This window comes from Doryrhamphus excisus, linkage group LG4, assembly GCF_037039965.1.
Source record: "Doryrhamphus excisus strain RoL-2023G ecotype Guam linkage group LG4, RoL_Dexc_Guam_v1.1, whole genome shotgun sequence".
Taxonomy (NCBI): Eukaryota; Metazoa; Chordata; class Actinopteri; order Syngnathiformes; family Syngnathidae; genus Doryrhamphus; species Doryrhamphus excisus.
Genome location: NC_136360.1, coordinates 9,859,652 through 9,876,275, shown reverse-complemented (window position 1 = coordinate 9,876,275; position 16,624 = coordinate 9,859,652). Strand labels below are relative to the sequence as shown.

Here is a 16,624-nt window from a genome sequence, read left to right as displayed (position 1 = left end):
TGTTTTTTTTTTCCTGAACTCGTATTGGTACTTGTATATTTCTTTCCTACATTTTGAGTGTTAAGTTGCTGTGTGATGATTAGCATTATTTCTATGATGGCACTGTAAATCTGTAACGACCTCCTGCAGTTTCTGATGGGTTTACAACCTTGTCGTCAGCTCCCTTATAGCTATAGTGGTTTAGATACAAGGTTTAGGTGTCGTGTTTCCTGCCATGAACCGAAAAAATTATGAATTGAAAATACACCTGTTAAATCAACCCTATATTGTTATTAGGAAGTTGCACACAACAATGCTTGGCTAGCTTATGATTGGCTGCTTCCAAATGAAGGCTTTTGTGTTCCACCGTGTTTACATTCGCATCAGGTCTTCTGACAGTTGGTGTTGTTTTCAGAGGACACTCGCGGTTGCTGAGAAGGAAGTCTGGACTATTTTTGTGCCGTTGCTATGGCACACCACGGTTGGCGCCAGTGCCAGCTTCAGGCATGGCGGGGTGCGTGACGAGCGGCGCGGCGGATCTACCTCGCAGTGACTCATATCCTGGGAGATTCACTGGCCTACATCTTGGGCGTGCTGTGTGATGATTATGTTAGTTTGGCTCTGGTCTTGCCACAGTTGGCAAGCAGAGGAAAGCCTTTCCAGATTCAAGCGACGGGACCCTCCTGTGCTGAAGGCCTCTGAGGGATTGAAGTTGTCAGGGGAGGGTAGGTGGCGTTGTTGGTCAGAGCGGGTGCGGTGGTGCCCATGGAGCTGAGATTAAGTTTGGAGGAGGAGGAAAGTAGGTCATTGGGCCAGCAGGTCAGTGAAGCACAGATGACATCATAGTTACACAACCTCTGCTCTCCTGCTTACAAAACGCTCACTCTGCAGCTTCTGGTTCCGCTGATTGGTTGTAAATTGGTGCTTTTTTACGCACAATTCTGCCTGTAAAAGTCATTCTGGTGCTGCGACTGCACAGCCATGGTGAGGGGGGACTTGTTTGGGTCTGAATCACATAAACAACATAGCATAGCTATGTGAGCTATAGTCCTAACATTAAACTCACATTTTAACAGCAATATAAAGTTCCCATATCTGCAGCTGACTAGTAGATGCTTGGCAGAGATTCAGACTGCATTTCATTTTAAAGAAGCAGCAAAACAGCATCAGGCCATCACACTACCACCACCATATTTTACTGTTGATATGATGTATGTTATGTTGCATCATAGGGGATCTTTTAAGAGACAATCTAAATAATTTTGTCAAGTGTGAGAAGCATGGTGGCAAGGGGATTTTCTGGGAACTACGAGACACAAGTTTCCACACAGATACTGACAGTAAATGGTTCAGAAAATAAATGGGTCAAATATTTAGGCTACAGACCCAGCGGGCTTCCTCTTTTTAATTAGTCAGTCTATTGTAGGCCGACTTGATACGTTTGATACGTTTTCCGAGCAATTTCGGTCCACAAAATTTTAATAAATGTTAAATTAATTATTCCATTTTTTTTACTCTCAGACTTTGTCAGGCAATTCTTGCCCTGGCTGTAGTTTGACTACGCGGATGTACCTAAAGTGAAGTCAGGATGTCACTGTTTCGGGTTGGGACGTGTCTAATGACGTGTTCAAATGTTTCTTTAATCCGGTAGATTCCATTGTTGCTGCTATGTGTGAGGTTCTCACGCCAGTTCTCCACGCTCTAAACCATGCACCTCCAGCCTACCTTCATCTGTTCTTCTTTTCCTCATCTTCCTCTCACCGGTCCAGCTGGCTGTCCGTAAGGTAAGAACGGAAACTGCCAAAGTTATTCTCTACTTTTTTCCCCTCACTGTCTCTCTCTTTTCCTCGAAGGTTGGATCACAAATGTCTTCCTCACGCTTGAAAGACCCCTTCCTGCCACGTTAACCCTCACCAGAATCAAAATGACCTCAAGCATTGACCAGTGAGTCAAACTGTTAGCATTTCTAAATACGCATTTTCCTGAAATAATGGCCTCTTCGTTCATATAAATCATACAGAACCCATACTGCATCTGTAAAGCTGAAATTATTGGTGGAGTTTAAACATTAAGAGCTGGTACTCCCAGCAGTTATGTACATTTTCCATTTTGTGGCTTCACTCTATTTATATTCCAAACTATATGAATTAATAAATCATGCTGTTTCCTGGTTAAATATGGCATATTAATAGCAATAAAAGCATATTTCAACACATTTTCCATATTTTTTTGCCTAGATTAAGCGGTTTCAGAAATAAAAATGAATTCAGAAGACACATTCAAAGACACTGTGATAATATGTAGTATTCTAAACTGGTCACTCAGTGTCAGTAATGTTACTCTAATGTTAACCTCCTTAAGATCCAACAGTGGAAAATGTAAATTCCTGCACTTTGTCCAATTTGTTTTTAATTTCTTATCAGGGTGTTTACATTACGCTCCCGAGGAGGTGCTGAGTAGAGCTTCAAACAACCCTTAATTTGAAATGCACTGTTCATCACTGTTTAAGACCATAGGTAAAAAAGAACATAAAACCTCCCTAAAGTAGACATCAAAGACATCAGGCATTGTGAACTGAGTACTACCATAGTATTACATATACTACGGTACTGATACTTCTATTCCTTGCAGTATAAAACAGGGCTCCATGAGTGCAAACATGGAATCTGTCAAGACTTTGGACGACATTTACATTCACATCTTTACACAAATTACACTTTTTGGTTTATGTCCTGCAGGAATGACAGCAGCATTTTTGGCTTGCTGGACGAAGATGACAAGGACAAAGCAAAACGGTGAGGAATGTGTTTATCTTGAATGTGGATCAGTCTTTTCATTCAGAGCCGCTGTTTGCGTCTTGCAGTGTGTCCCGCAACAAGTCAGAGAAGAAGCGCAGAGATCACTTTAACATCCTCATCAAGGAGCTGGGCACCATGTTGCCAGGCAACACTCGCAAGATGGACAAGTCCACTATTTTACAGAAGAGCATCAACTTCCTGCAAAAGCATAAAGGTAAAAAAAAGACAACTGAGCTGTTGCTGCTCACAAGTCATCTTTTACAACTTCTCCACCATCAGAAGTTGCCGCCCAGTCCGAGTCAACAGAGATCAGACAGGATTGGAAACCTGCGTTTCTGAGCAACGAGGAGTTCACCCAGCTGATGTTGGAGGTGAATTGCTTAAGATTAAGATTAAGATTAAGATATGCCTTTATTCGTCCCTCAGTGGGGAAATTTGTAATAGATATCTTTAAACATGTGACTAAAGTGGAACTCAATCATCTTTCCTCAGGCCTTAGATGGATTCTTCTTGGCCATCACAACCCAAGGGAACATCATCTACGCCTCTGAGAGTGTCACGTCGCTTCTGGAGCACCTTCCTGTGAGTCCCTTTGGACATACGAGTTGTGGCAGCCAGCATTGAATGTACTGTACATGTGACTGGTTTCAGTCGGACCTTGTGGATCAGAACCTGTTGAACTTCCTGCCCAGGGGGGAGCACTCAGATGTCTACAAGGTGCTGTCCTCTCATGTAACAGACGAGGAGACACTGATGCCCGAGTATCTGAAGAGTAAGTCCTTGTCAATACCACTTACTAATCATGGTATGATTAGTAAGGCTGCACGGCGGTTGAGTGGTTAGCGCGCAGACCTCACAGCTAGGAGACCAGGGTTCAATTCCACCCTCGGCCATCTCTGTATGGAATTTGCATATTTTCCCCATGCATGCGTGGGTTTTCTCCGGGTACTCCGGTTTCCTCCCACATTCCAAAAACATGCTAGGTTAATTGGCGACTCCAAATTGTCCATAGGTATGAATGTGAGTGTGAATGGTTGTTTGTCTATATGTGCCCTGTGATTGGCTGGCAACCAGTCCAGGGTGTACCCCGCCTCTCGCCCGAAGACTGCTTGGATAGGCTCCAGCAACCCCCCCTAGTTGGTTTCTCCAACATGTTGTGGGCATTTACATTTGTATTTTATGAGATTAAAAAACTTGCCATCAAAAATAATATAGTGCGTCATAGTTTTGCATAATATTTAATAATATTAATTTTGAATGTAATTATTGTCTAAAAAAGAGCATTTCTATGTTTTGGCGGTTTTGAATTGCTATGCAAAATATAAAACAGGTTTAATTTTTTCCCAATAAAAGCAAAAAAGTGGCACAACAATTCATTCAAGAGGTCACAAAAGACCCCACAACAACATCCAAAGAACTGCAGGCCTCACTTGCCTCAGCTAAGGTCAGTGTTCATGACTCCACCTTAAGAAAGACAGCATGGCGTTTCAAAACGAAAAAAAAAAACAGTAATGCTTGTCTCAGTTTTGCCAGAAAACATGTTGATGATCCCCAAGACCTTTGGGGAAATACTCTGTGGTCTGACGAGAAAGTTGAACTTTTTAGAAGATGCGTGTCCCGTCACATCTGGCGTAAAGTAAGTTGGTAAATCACACCAGCAAGTCCACCTCTGAATGGCTGAAGAAAAACTAAATGAAGACTTTGGAGTGATCTAGTCAAAGACAACAATTCTGCAAAGATGATTGAGCCAAAATTCCTACACAGCGCTGTAAGAGACTCATTGACGCTCATTGACTCATCACGCTTGATTGCAGTTGTTGCTGCTAATTGGCCCAACTAGTTATTAGGTTTAGGGGGCAATTTGGTTCTACAAAATATCAAAAATGGATCCAAAAAACATAGAGTTATTATTTCGGTGTGAATAACAATATGGAGCCTTTGCCCAGGTCTGTGCTCTCTGAGTGCTTTTCTAGTCGTCATACTTCTTCCACCAATTGCAGACAAAAACCAGCTGGAGTTCTGTTGCCACATGCTCAGAGGGACAATAGACCCCAAAGAGCCTCCTGTGTATGAATATGTCAAATTCATTGGAAACTTCAAGGCCCTCAACAATGGTAAGTAGACTTTAATTATATTAATTATGTATACTTTAAGGCTTTAATTATACCAGTTACTACTCAGAGTTCTAACTAGAAACATACTTGTTTGTTCTACTATTAACCCTTCAGTCCCTAAATGCAGTCACAATGGATTCACTAAGATGGTCATTCAGGGATCGATCCACTCGGGCTTTGAGGAGCAAGTGTGTCTCGTGGCCACCGTGAGGCTCGCCAAACCCAAATTCATTAAGGTAAGCATCTGTACACTTTCATATTTTTGTAAAATATGTTGCAATTATGGGCGGCACGGCGGTCGTGTGGTTAGCGTGCAGACCTCACAGCTAAGAGACCAGGGTTCAATTCCACCCTCGGGCATCTCTGTGTGGAGTTTGCATGTTCTCCCCGTGCATGCGTGGGTTTTCTCCGGGTACTCCCACATTCCAAAAAACATGCTAGGTTAATTGGCGACTCCAAATTGTCCATAGGTATGAATGTGAGTGTGAATGGTTGTTTGTCTATATGTGCCCTGTGATTGGCTAGCGACCAGTGTACCCCGCCTCTCGCCCCAAGACAGCTGGGATAGGCTCCAGCACCCCTGCGACCCTTGTGAGGAAAAAGCGGTAGAAAATGAATGAATGAATGTTGCAATTACGATGAAACCCCTACTGCACAAATAAGTACAGTATTTCATAGTATTGCCTGTCTAAGCTACTTTGCACGTTTGCGCCACAGGAGATGTGCACTGTAGAGGAGCACAGTGAAGAATTTACCTCCAGACATAGTTTAGAATGGAAGTTCCTCTTCTTGGACCACAGGTATACTGGTCAAATTCTATGTGCTCCATTGGAAGTGTCAACAATTGTGCTTTAAAATCAAAATACTCATTACTATTTGTGGTATCCAGAGCTCCGCCCATTATAGGCTACCTGCCGTTTGAAGTGCTGGGCACGTCTGGCTATGATTACTACCATGTGGACGACCTGGGAACGCTGGCCAAATGTCACGAGCATCGTGAGCACCACACTTCTGTTAAAAAGGAGTAGCTGTTGCTTCAGGCGGTACTCTCCTTTATGTCATTGTGTGTCTGCAGTGTTGCAATACGGCAAAGGAAAGTCCTGCTATTACCGATTCCTCACCAAAGGGCAGCAGTGGATTTGGCTCCAGACGCACTACTATATCACCTACCACCAGTGGAACTCCAGACCTGAATTTATTGTCTGCACTCACGCCGTGGTCAGGTACAGGAACCAAACGTGTTAGCAACGTAAAAGGCCGCCATCTTGTAGGAGCTTGCCTACAGCCGCAGCTGTTAATGCTCAGGCAGTTATTTTCTCTTATACACCATGCACTGGTTGGCTATAGGAGACTCAGTGGTTAACTCATTCGCTCATAGCAACCAGGAAGTCAAAAAGCATTGATCCCCGTAGCGTGCACCAGGTTAAGCATTGGAAGGGAAATTTTACTGCATGCACACGCGTGCCAACGCATGCAGACACAATTCAATTCCAAAGTCACATTTGTGAATAAATTGTTATTATTCATTTCAACTTTTTTGTGTCATGTTGTGGCATAGCTTTAGATATTTTGGCTAAATGTATATATACATATATATGTATGCATATGTATATACACACACACAAACACATATACTATATGTATACATTTTTCATATACATATATACATATACACAAACATATATATATGCACATTAGGATACGTATATATATATATTGGTGGAACCTGGGATTGAATGAGTTAATTAGATGGATGTTTAAGTATTCATTAAGTATTCACAGTGTTTAAGTATTAGTGTTAGTGTTAGCGTTAGTGTTAGTATTAGTATTAGTATTAATATTAGTACGTATTAGTATTAGTATTAGTATTAGTATTAGTATTAGTATTAGTATTAGTATTAGTATTGATGGAACCTGGGATTGAATGAGTTAATTAGATGGAGGCATTAACTGTAGTTTATGCATTAGTAGAAAATGGATGGATGAATAATAATAATCACAAGCTCTCATAACAACTTTACTATGTACAAAGTGCCATACTAGTGTAAAAAGAAGTTAACCACTGTTCGTAAGAACAACCTTAAATGCGCCATGGACATGATCACTCGTGGATCCTTTTTACTTGTCGTACAAGTGTAAAAAGAAGTTAGCCACACAGAGGACTTTGCTGTGGCTTCCTTGGATTGTAATGGTGTGTTTGTCTCAGTTACAGTGAAGTGAGAGCAGAACAGCGGCGAGAACTGGGACTGGAAGTGCCGCCGATTGAGATGACGCTACACAAGGTGAGCACAAAGGGGCGGAGCCTTATGTAATGTCACAAAGCCAGGTGACGAGTGCTTCTTTCTGCATGTCCTTTCAGTCGCAGGATTCTAGCTTAGAGTCACAACCCAACACATCCACCCTCAAGGAGGCCCTGGACCGATTAACCCGCAGCCGGACGCCATCGACATCGTCTCGGAGTTCACATAAATCCTCTCACACTGTGGTGTGTGAGACGCAGGTGCGGCCCACCGGCACAGCGCCCTTCGCACGTCGCAATTTTCGTGAGCAGCGCAGTCTAATCCAGGCATCTTGCTTGTGAACCTGCATTCCTGCTCTACATCGACAAATATGAGAACCATCCTCCTTGAGAAAAAATGAACAGTAAAAAAATATATTCTACTGCCAGATTTACCACTGTGCAGGGTACGCTTCGCCTACACCAACAATAAACAAGGTCGGAGCTGGCGATCTTTCAGGGCACCTTCCAGGGCGTGCTGTTTTGCCATGCCCCGCCACCCTGCACAACCTTCCGCTGTGCCATGAAATTAGAGCCCAAAGTGTCAAGTCAAAAATCTTGTCCTTTTTATCAATTCTCATGAAGTTATGACATTTCCTTTGTCATAAACTGGAGTGCTGGGAGATCATCTCCAGTTATATGAACTAAATATCCCCACCTTTCTCGGACTCCCTTTCTCTCCTTTAAATTGTAAATAATGATTATTTTGTTAACTTACTGTAAATAGAAAGTCTGATGGCAATTAATTACAATTGAATTCACTCATTCAACATTTTCCAGCAGGAAGATGCTTTGACAAAACATGATGTGTAACTGCATGGACTACAATATGGTATACTGTATGTCTGGAATTGTTTATTCATGTGTAAAACTGAATTTTAAATGAATGTAAAATCTCATAACGGTGAGAGGTATATTGGAAATTTTTAGCACACGGATGTCAAATGTTGATCAGCTTGTCTCTTCTTCATTGGATAATTGATATTTATTTTGTGTGGTTATCTCATTCAGTCAATAAGCTCCCCAAAGACAGCACAGACCTCATCAATGGTTTCACAGCAACAACAGCAAGTACCGACCAGTGCTCAAATAAGACATTTGGCTTGTTCCAAGGATTCTTAATTATTGTACTTTGCAGTGTTAAATGAATGACTGCCAAAAGTGAGCATCTTTGTTCAAGCAGGTTTTTTTTCACTTTGTTTGTCCTCTAGTTTGCCAGCCAGCTAGAAGCCATGCAGCAAATGAAGAAGGAGCTGGAGCAACGCACGCAGATGATTGAGGCCAACATCCAACTGCAGCTCCATGAGCTGTGGGGGATTCAGCAGGAGCTGCAGAGGGTGCAGGAGCAGGGTTTGCAGGTAGGGGGCATTCAGGAGTTTTTATGAATATGTCAGTCTTTCCATTATCCAGATTGGTCCACCATCGCAGTCTACTGATCCTGTGTAGTGGTGTCCTCCTTTCCCTATTTTATCACAATGGCTTTTTTGGATCTTTGACAAATATCTGTCTTTCATGCATACATTCTCATCTCATATATTTACCAAATATGTAATCATGTGGGACATCCAAATATTTCCATTAGCACACCATTCAACATTTTCCAAAAATACTGTATTTTCTGGACTATAAGTTGCAGGACCAGCCAAACCATTAACTTGTAGTCTGGAAAATACAGTGCTTTTAACAAATAAAGTATTTAATTATTTTTTTTCCCTTAAACTTTATAATAAATCAATTTTTTGTACATAAAAATAATTATGAATGTGACAAATGGTATAGTACTGCACTTGATAGTATATATGTGAAGTCATAGTATTTCCGAGATCAGATTGGTGTAGTGAGAATATAAACTTTGTGCTGTGTTGCAGATGCTGGTGCAAAAAGGAGCTATAGGACTGAACGTGAACACGGTGCAGATGGCTTCGGGGACTGTGCAGCAAGGTCCTACACTCGGCATGCAGTGCCAGGCGGTCTCTGCGGGGCCTTTGCAGACCACAATCCAACAACGGCAAAATGCTGTCCAATCCCAACACAACACAACATTGGCACAGGTCTGACTCACTCCAAGAGCTGTCATGTGCAAACACGTAAACATGTTCACATTTTGAGGAAATACACTTGTACGCAAACCACAGAATACACTGGCAGCTTCTCTCTACAACACCGTGATGATCCCTCAGCAAAACCCGGCAAACGTGGTGCAGATTGCGGCCAACACAGGGACAAACGCTCCTGCTGTGTTCACACAGGACGCCCAAATAAGGTTAGCATATTCCTTCCTTTTGGGACTATAAACAACACGTAAAGTCAACTACGTATATCGAAACAATAATCCTATGTCCCCACCTCGTACAAGGTTTCCTGACGCTCGTCAGCTGCTTACCAAGTTGGTCACAGGGCAGATGGCATGCGGCGCCGTCATGGTCCCGTCCACCATGTTCATGGGACAAGTGGTGACGGCGTTCGCTCCCCAGCAGACCATCAGCATTTCCCAGCAGCCACCACAGCAGCCGCAGGAGCAGGTATAGGCCTACACATGAATTCAAGTTTTTTTGTTACCTCTGTTCCAATCTCAACTTCCACTTTTTTTCTCTTTTGTTCTAAAGACATTTCTTGTCACTGTTCAATTGAACAGGTGTATCTACTAATTTGTGACTTTTTAAATAATAACGTTGTGAGAAAGTCACAACAAGAATTGAATTTTTTTCTTTACTCATTACCATTTATTTTTGAAACAGTCAAAAAGCAGGCTTTTAAAATAAAATAAATAAAATGTCTTGCCTGTTGCTCAAGGCTCAGCAGATGCTCCAGCCCACACAGCTCATCATGCCGGCGGCGTTCACCACCACCACTGCCAACAAAAACACCAGCACCCCCAGCAAGCAGCATCAACAACACGTAACACAACACAAACAACAGCAACAGCCCTCCAACAGAAGAGACACTTTGCCCAATCCATCTGTGGCTCAGCTGCCATAGCCGCATACAGCCTCCAGGCGGCGTGCCAGAACGTCCCCCTGACTCGAGAAGCCAAAATGGCGCTCTCGTGTGGCGGGAAGAGAATTGCAACGTGTTTACTGTCACTGCTGAACAGCCGCAGTATTTTTTAAGAATATTATCTGAGACCTAAACTATTTATATGGTCCAGATAAACTGTACATAATATATAATGTAAATACACATTGGAGAGACTATTTTATATGAGATGATTATGCTCTTTTTCTAGTATTGGAAGATGAAAAAAGTTGTTTCGCTTTCGACCTTTATTAGCAAGTTTCACATGTAGACTTCAGCTCATTCTCTGGTTCGCCATCATGCTTCAAAATAAGATATCAATAAACTCTCAAATACTGTATCAATTGTGTTTTTTTTGCAAACTCCAGTTCACCTGTTTAGTTCGTATTCGTAATTATGTGCCAAACATATCAAATGTGAAAAAAAATGCTTCTTAATTGTGAAAATAAGCTGAATATTGAGATGTACTTACCATTAATGCATGAAATAACTAAAAACATAGGTTGAAGGTTTTATTTATTGGCAAAGCTTTAATTACATTTTGTAAACAAGCCACCTTGAATGCAGCGTTGTCACTACCGCCACCTGCTGTTGTGGTTCTAAATGCTCCTTATTAACCTTTCAGTAAATGATGTGAGGTCATTTAAAATAATTCAAAAGTAATTAACTTTGAATATATTTCGGAATCAAATCTGTTTTTAAACGCCAATGTAAATGATTAGGTAGACAAAGAAAACTTTTTATTGAGCATTTCTTCACTTAAAAAGGCATTCAATCTGGTCAATCATTATTTATTGCAAACAGTTGTGAAGGTTTCCCAGCTGAGCCCATACAGTAAAACATTTTGAAAAAATACATATCCCTCACAACCTCCCTCTTGCTCCAATCTATGAACCTCTGTCAGCTTTAAAACAATGGGAAATGACACTAAATAAATAGATCATTTTAAATTAAAATTGGAGTGATGCGAGCTCTATGTACAATATCAATGTTCTGTGTCCAATATAGCAAAGAATAACAGAAATAAAGGAAACAGGTTCAATTTACATCTATGTAAATAAAAGATCACCAAAGAAGCCACTGTTGAGTAACACATTTAAAATGAAGAGGAAAAAGGCTGTGAGGGAAGGACTGGGCCTCTAACGTGGGTCAAAGCGCTTAGTACCCAAAAAAATAACATGTGCCTCGATGTCGTACATCTCCATCACACATTTCCCATGATGCTTTGAGCTCCAAGAGGGAGTGGAAAGGAAGGACGGCACTTTCTGCTCCGTCTCCACACCGTTGTCCACAGCAGTTGACAATCTCTCTACAGCAACTAACGTACACTTGAACACGTATGTACACGCTAAAGAGTCTTTTCAGGATGCCGTGTCTCACAGTCCAGCATCTGGTTTGATGAAGAGGGCCGAGAAGGCAAAGGCCAGGAACACGATCCCCCCGATGATTGTGACTATGTCAGAAAAACACAATACGATAGACTATTATTTTTTTCCCCCCATAAGTACTATCCATGTGTGTGTTTTTGTGGTTAGAGAGCAAAAAAAACATTTACATGTGTTTACTTATTGACTGTTAGCAGTGATACATAAATGTTAACTGATTACAGGTAAATGGTTATGAATTTTTATTTCTGTATAAAATGAATGCATTGCTGGTTTAATAATTAATGTTATTTACAGGGCTGTCAAAAATAACACACTAATGGAGGTAACTACTTTACCATTTAACTATAATCCTAATTTATCTACTACATCCATGCATTGATTTATATTACTATGATCCATCCACATTGAGCTGTATTCAACAAGTTCTGGACGACAAACTTATTTAAAACAACCGCAACTTGTTTTTTTTGTTAGTTACCATCAATGCGCCGAGGAAAGAAGTTTGGGTGGTGTTTTACATCATCAAAATACGGCAAGATACTGTAAGTATTAGGTATTTTCAGCACTATAAGGCGTACTTAAGAGTCTTTAATTTTCTAAAAAAAAATCTAATAAAAAAAAAAAATCGATAACGCGCCTTTTAATGTGGTGCGCTTTATGTGTGTTCCAAAATCTATAAAATTGTTGTTCTACTCAGCTTGAGAGAGTTGAGTGATTCCCTGCTGACACAGAGACATGCAATCAATTGCATTAACATTTGTTCATTTTTGGCTAAACTATTTAAAAAAATATATTTGAAAAAGGGCAACTGAGTTTAATGTGAGCTATTTTAACATGAAATATATTAACATATTAATTACATATCTTTAAATTACATCATTTTATTTAATTTCTTGTTAACATACTGCAAACTCTTTTATTAATTTGTCATGACTTTGGTCAATTATTGTAATGATAGCTTTCCATTAACATCTGTCTTGGCCGCTATATTAATAGAGTCTTTCTTGAGCATCTTACTGGACCCCTGTTTGTTTTATTGTGGTGGACTCACCTGTCCTGACCGAAATCTTCTGTGCAATCATCCTCCCACCAATAACAGCCAAGCCTGTACACAAGCAGTGACCCAGCGTGCCTCCCACAGCCACTCCAAACGGATCCTGGTTTGGATTTGTAAAAAAATAAAATAAAATGAACACAAAAAAATATGAAACATTGTATCATGTCATATTATGTGACAAACCTCTCGGGCAGCCAGGATGATGGTGGTCAACTGTGAGCGATCACCCCACTCTGCGAGGAAGGTCAGAGTGAGCGCCTGAATGAAGATAGGTGAAATGATGCTGTGCCACTTGGACGATGGAGGCGATGTGGCGCCGGCCCCTGCCTCCACATCTGGAGCCCCATTGACCAGCTTGGAGCGCTGCAGCTGGGAGGACAACACGATTTAAGACTGCCGGGGGACACATCCCTCATCTTTGTGTGGTTTGTCTCTTACCTCTTCGTCCTTCTTCTTGATCTCCGCCTGCACCTCCTCCAGCTCCTCCTGGCCCTCATCGGGACTCATCCGGAGCCCCTCTCTCAGCATGCGTACGCCAAATATGGCAAAAAGGGCGGTGGACACGTAGTATGTGTAGATCCTGGGGATGATGGTGGTGGCGTAGCCAAACAGAACTGGAGTAGACAAGGGGAAGCGAAGACTTTTCAAAGGCCATGGTTTTCATTCCATTCAGCTCAGCGAGCATCAGAGGATTAGTTGTTGGTGCTCTGCTTCTTCAAAATGTTCTAAATTATGAGCGTGAAGCATGGAAAGCATGATACTAATGGAATTATGATCATGGTCTTATGATGGCCACAGTTTGACCCTGGTTCATACTATTTCTATTTTCATGAGTTTCCATGGGGTTTTAGAGGCAGGGTTGGGCATTGTTTGAATTTGAGTGATTCCAATTCTGGATCCTAACGATTCTGGATTCCGGTGCTTTCAAGAGGCAGGCTCATAAAAGTTAGCATGGTTTAAGTGAGAGAGCTAACTAGAGTTCTTTTTGGATTAAACGTCTGAAGGTCTCCATGAACTGTTTAATGATGTGAACTTTTTGTCAACTTTACTGTGAATTCCTTACTTTGTAGTTTGTACTTTGTAGCGATGCTACAATATTGTTTAGTTTAAACCAGGAATGCTGCTGAATGCTTCATCTTTAAAAGTGCCTACCGTTGGAATTAGGGAGCTGTTGATGTAGTTGGAGGCTAATATGTACAGCTGTTACCAACACCGCTTTAATGTCAATGTGGGCAATGCAGTCCCATGGTGTTTGTAGGAGTTTCATTCAGCCAACGCCGGGCTGAGGTTAAATGCGTGTCGTATGTGTGCACTCTCTCAGAGCACACACACACACACACGCGCGCAAACACACACAGAGAAGGAATTGGAGCAGCCGTGTCTGCTTATGAGAGGTCTTTAGCGTGCACAACACAAACTTTAATGATGAGAAATGTTGAGGCGGGGGGGTTAGTGCGTGCGTCACACTGCGGAGGAGCAGTCATCACATCGATGGTAGATAAAACTTCAACTACGACATTTCAATAAATGTTTGTTTTAAACTTGTTTGTTTAAACTAGAGACCTGTCATATGTGTTATCATTTTAATTTTTTCATATAAATTGAGGGAGGAAAAGCAGTATCGGCCACAAATATCGGCCCAAGCAAAATCGGCCATCGGCTAAGGGTGATGGGAAAAAATCGGAATCGGCATCAGCCGGAAAAAAAACATATCGGTCGATCCCAAATTTTTCTTATAAACCACTCACCAGACAAGCAGGTCATGAGCCCCAGGGCCAGCATGGCACCCGTCAGCACCGTGAGGCGATTGTACCGCATGGCCATGATGGCAGCAATGAAGAAAGTCTTATCTCCCAACTCTGACACAATGATGACAGAGATGGAGGCCACAAAGGCATGGATAAATCCCAGGTTTGCTTTGCTGGAGTCATCTTCTTTCACCACCGGGACCACAAGGTTAGAACTGGAGGCCTTCTGCAAGTACACAAGACAATATTATCTTTGTTCGTGTTGTATTGGATGACATTTAAGGGTGTACCTAAAGTTATGGCCAGTGAGTGTGTTGTACGTGTTCAATAAGTGTACAAGAACCAGGCTAGCCTGCAAGTTCAGTTCAAAACCTTTTTTGCAGATTTCTGACCAGAGCACTGTGATATTTACAACATATTTGACATCTGTTGTTGTTGAAGTGGGTTCTACAAGATAGCAAGGCAATCCTGTAGTACAATGGATCTCCGATTTGCATCTTTGCAGTAGGTCCTTGAAAACAGCTGACCGCTCCTGACAGAGGATCTTTGACTTATCTTTGTGCAGTAGGTTACAGACCTCCTGACACACAGGGGATCTTTTACTCGTGTTTTTTGCAGTAAAAGCAGCAGTGTGTTCCTGACACATAGATGATCTTTGACTATTAAGATTCTTAAAAACATCAAGACACTCCTAATATATAGTCAAGGAAAAAATACTATACCACCCTTGTTTATTCAGTTTCCCTAGTACTACAAGTACATTTGTTTGGAGAAATATAATAATATACAAATGGATCATAAGATAAAGTTCTTAACTCAATAGCGTATGGCTATGCGAGCAGTTTTGTTGTCAGTGATACTTATCAAAACAAATGTACCTTTAGTTGTACCAGGCATTGAAATGAACAAGAAAATGTAGATACAAAGGTGGTCAAATAATTATTTTCCAAGACTGCAGTGGCGGTAGCTCTCCATGTTAGCTTTGTTATGAACATGAATGAATGAAAAACTAACTTTACATGCTCGGTCAAAAAGCCGAATGTGGTGACGCGTCTTAGTTAGCGTGTAGCGGCTAGCTTGAATGCTAAAACAGGAAGCGTGGATAGAAAACAGATTCGCCCGGATAATTAAGCAATTAAAGGGTGATGGCAAGACAGTCGGACATACCAGAATCGTGGCCTGTTCTTGCACGGGCTTTTGCTCCTCCGGAATAGCAGCGACTCCGACCGACAACAACACCAAGGAGGCGGCGAGCGGAAGAAAGACGCTCCTTGCGGTTCTACCAGCAAGCCGTCCGCCGACCGTCAGAGGCATGATTTTGATTAGCTTCTTAGCCGCCTAATGGAGAACTTTTCCATCCAGCGATTCACTTCGGCCCACCGGCAGCACCAATGAAAGCTAGATTCATGTTCACGGGCCGCCTATGATTTAAGAGATACCACACACACAAAAATACAACACGCCACGAACAGAAGGGGAAACAGAGCGAACTCCAGAGGAAGCGTCGCATTGGGTACTGACGGTCGCACTGATTGGGCAGAATTACATTGATGTGTCAGTTACAACCTCACCGATTGGACGGGACTGCTGCCAATCACAAATATAATTCCAAACGTGTGGCTGATGAAGACCATCAAAGTTTTCCGGTTGTTAGAAAGTTCTGGAATGCATTCAAATGGACACTTCATTAGGCACACACGCACGTTAACAGTATGTATATTCATATATTTATCATACACTGTCAATATTGATTTACTATAGCAAACCCCTTGAATTGCACTAATTGGACAAACCTAACCGTATACATACATACATTTATTACCATTTAATATTAAGCCATCAGTATTTTCTTTGTTGATTTCTCTTTTTGCTCGTTGCACATATTTTATTCAAAAATGTACGTGTGTGTGAGTAATAATCACGTCACCACACCCTTCATTTAACCAGTAAGAAAGTCCTGTGGTGACAGGCGAGCGACCAAGCAGCAGGTGTGGATACACTGGGAGCTGTAGCTGCAGACCTGCACATAAACGCTCAGGGCATATGGCCTGCCTCACCAAACCCTGGCCGGCAGAGAAGAACACTCATTGGTACTCTACAGTCATCAGTGCCTATGCACTATGACCAATTCTGATGACTCGAAGGAAAAGTCATACAAAGCTCTTCAGTCATAGTAACTTCTGTTCCACACTCTGAGAAACGAATCATACTTGTCAGCTCAGGCTACCAAATCTGGGAAGTTTGGTC

General features: G+C 41.8%; 2 protein-coding genes across 2 annotated transcripts; one reads left to right on the top strand and one right to left on the bottom strand.

Moving 5' to 3' along the window:
• The first annotated feature begins 1,835 nt into the window (after positions 1-1,835).
• clocka (clock circadian regulator a) lies at positions 1,836-10,510 on the top strand. Its single transcript, XM_078789916.1, is given in 19 exon segments — positions 1,836-1,923; positions 2,718-2,774; positions 2,843-2,991; positions 3,057-3,148; positions 3,270-3,359; positions 3,429-3,549; positions 4,778-4,891; positions 5,006-5,127; positions 5,609-5,691; positions 5,781-5,887; positions 5,967-6,114; positions 7,098-7,173; positions 7,251-7,380; positions 8,181-8,250; positions 8,353-8,527; positions 9,038-9,220; positions 9,305-9,432; positions 9,526-9,691; positions 9,963-10,510. Coding segments are annotated over 19 exon segments (2,217 nt in total). The 5' UTR covers positions 1,836-1,903; the 3' UTR covers positions 10,149-10,510.
• A 392-nt stretch (positions 10,511-10,902) lies between these two features.
• Positions 10,903-15,909, bottom strand: tmem165 (transmembrane protein 165). Its single transcript, XM_058073369.2, has 6 exons — positions 15,545-15,909; positions 14,378-14,603; positions 13,068-13,243; positions 12,813-12,998; positions 12,624-12,729; positions 10,903-11,637 (listed from the first exon to the last, which is right to left on the bottom strand). Exons 1-6 carry the CDS (start codon positions 15,689-15,691, stop codon positions 11,561-11,563), a joined length of 918 nt encoding a protein of 305 aa, XP_057929352.2. The 5' UTR covers positions 15,692-15,909; the 3' UTR covers positions 10,903-11,560.
• Positions 15,910-16,624: the final 715 nt, after the last annotated feature.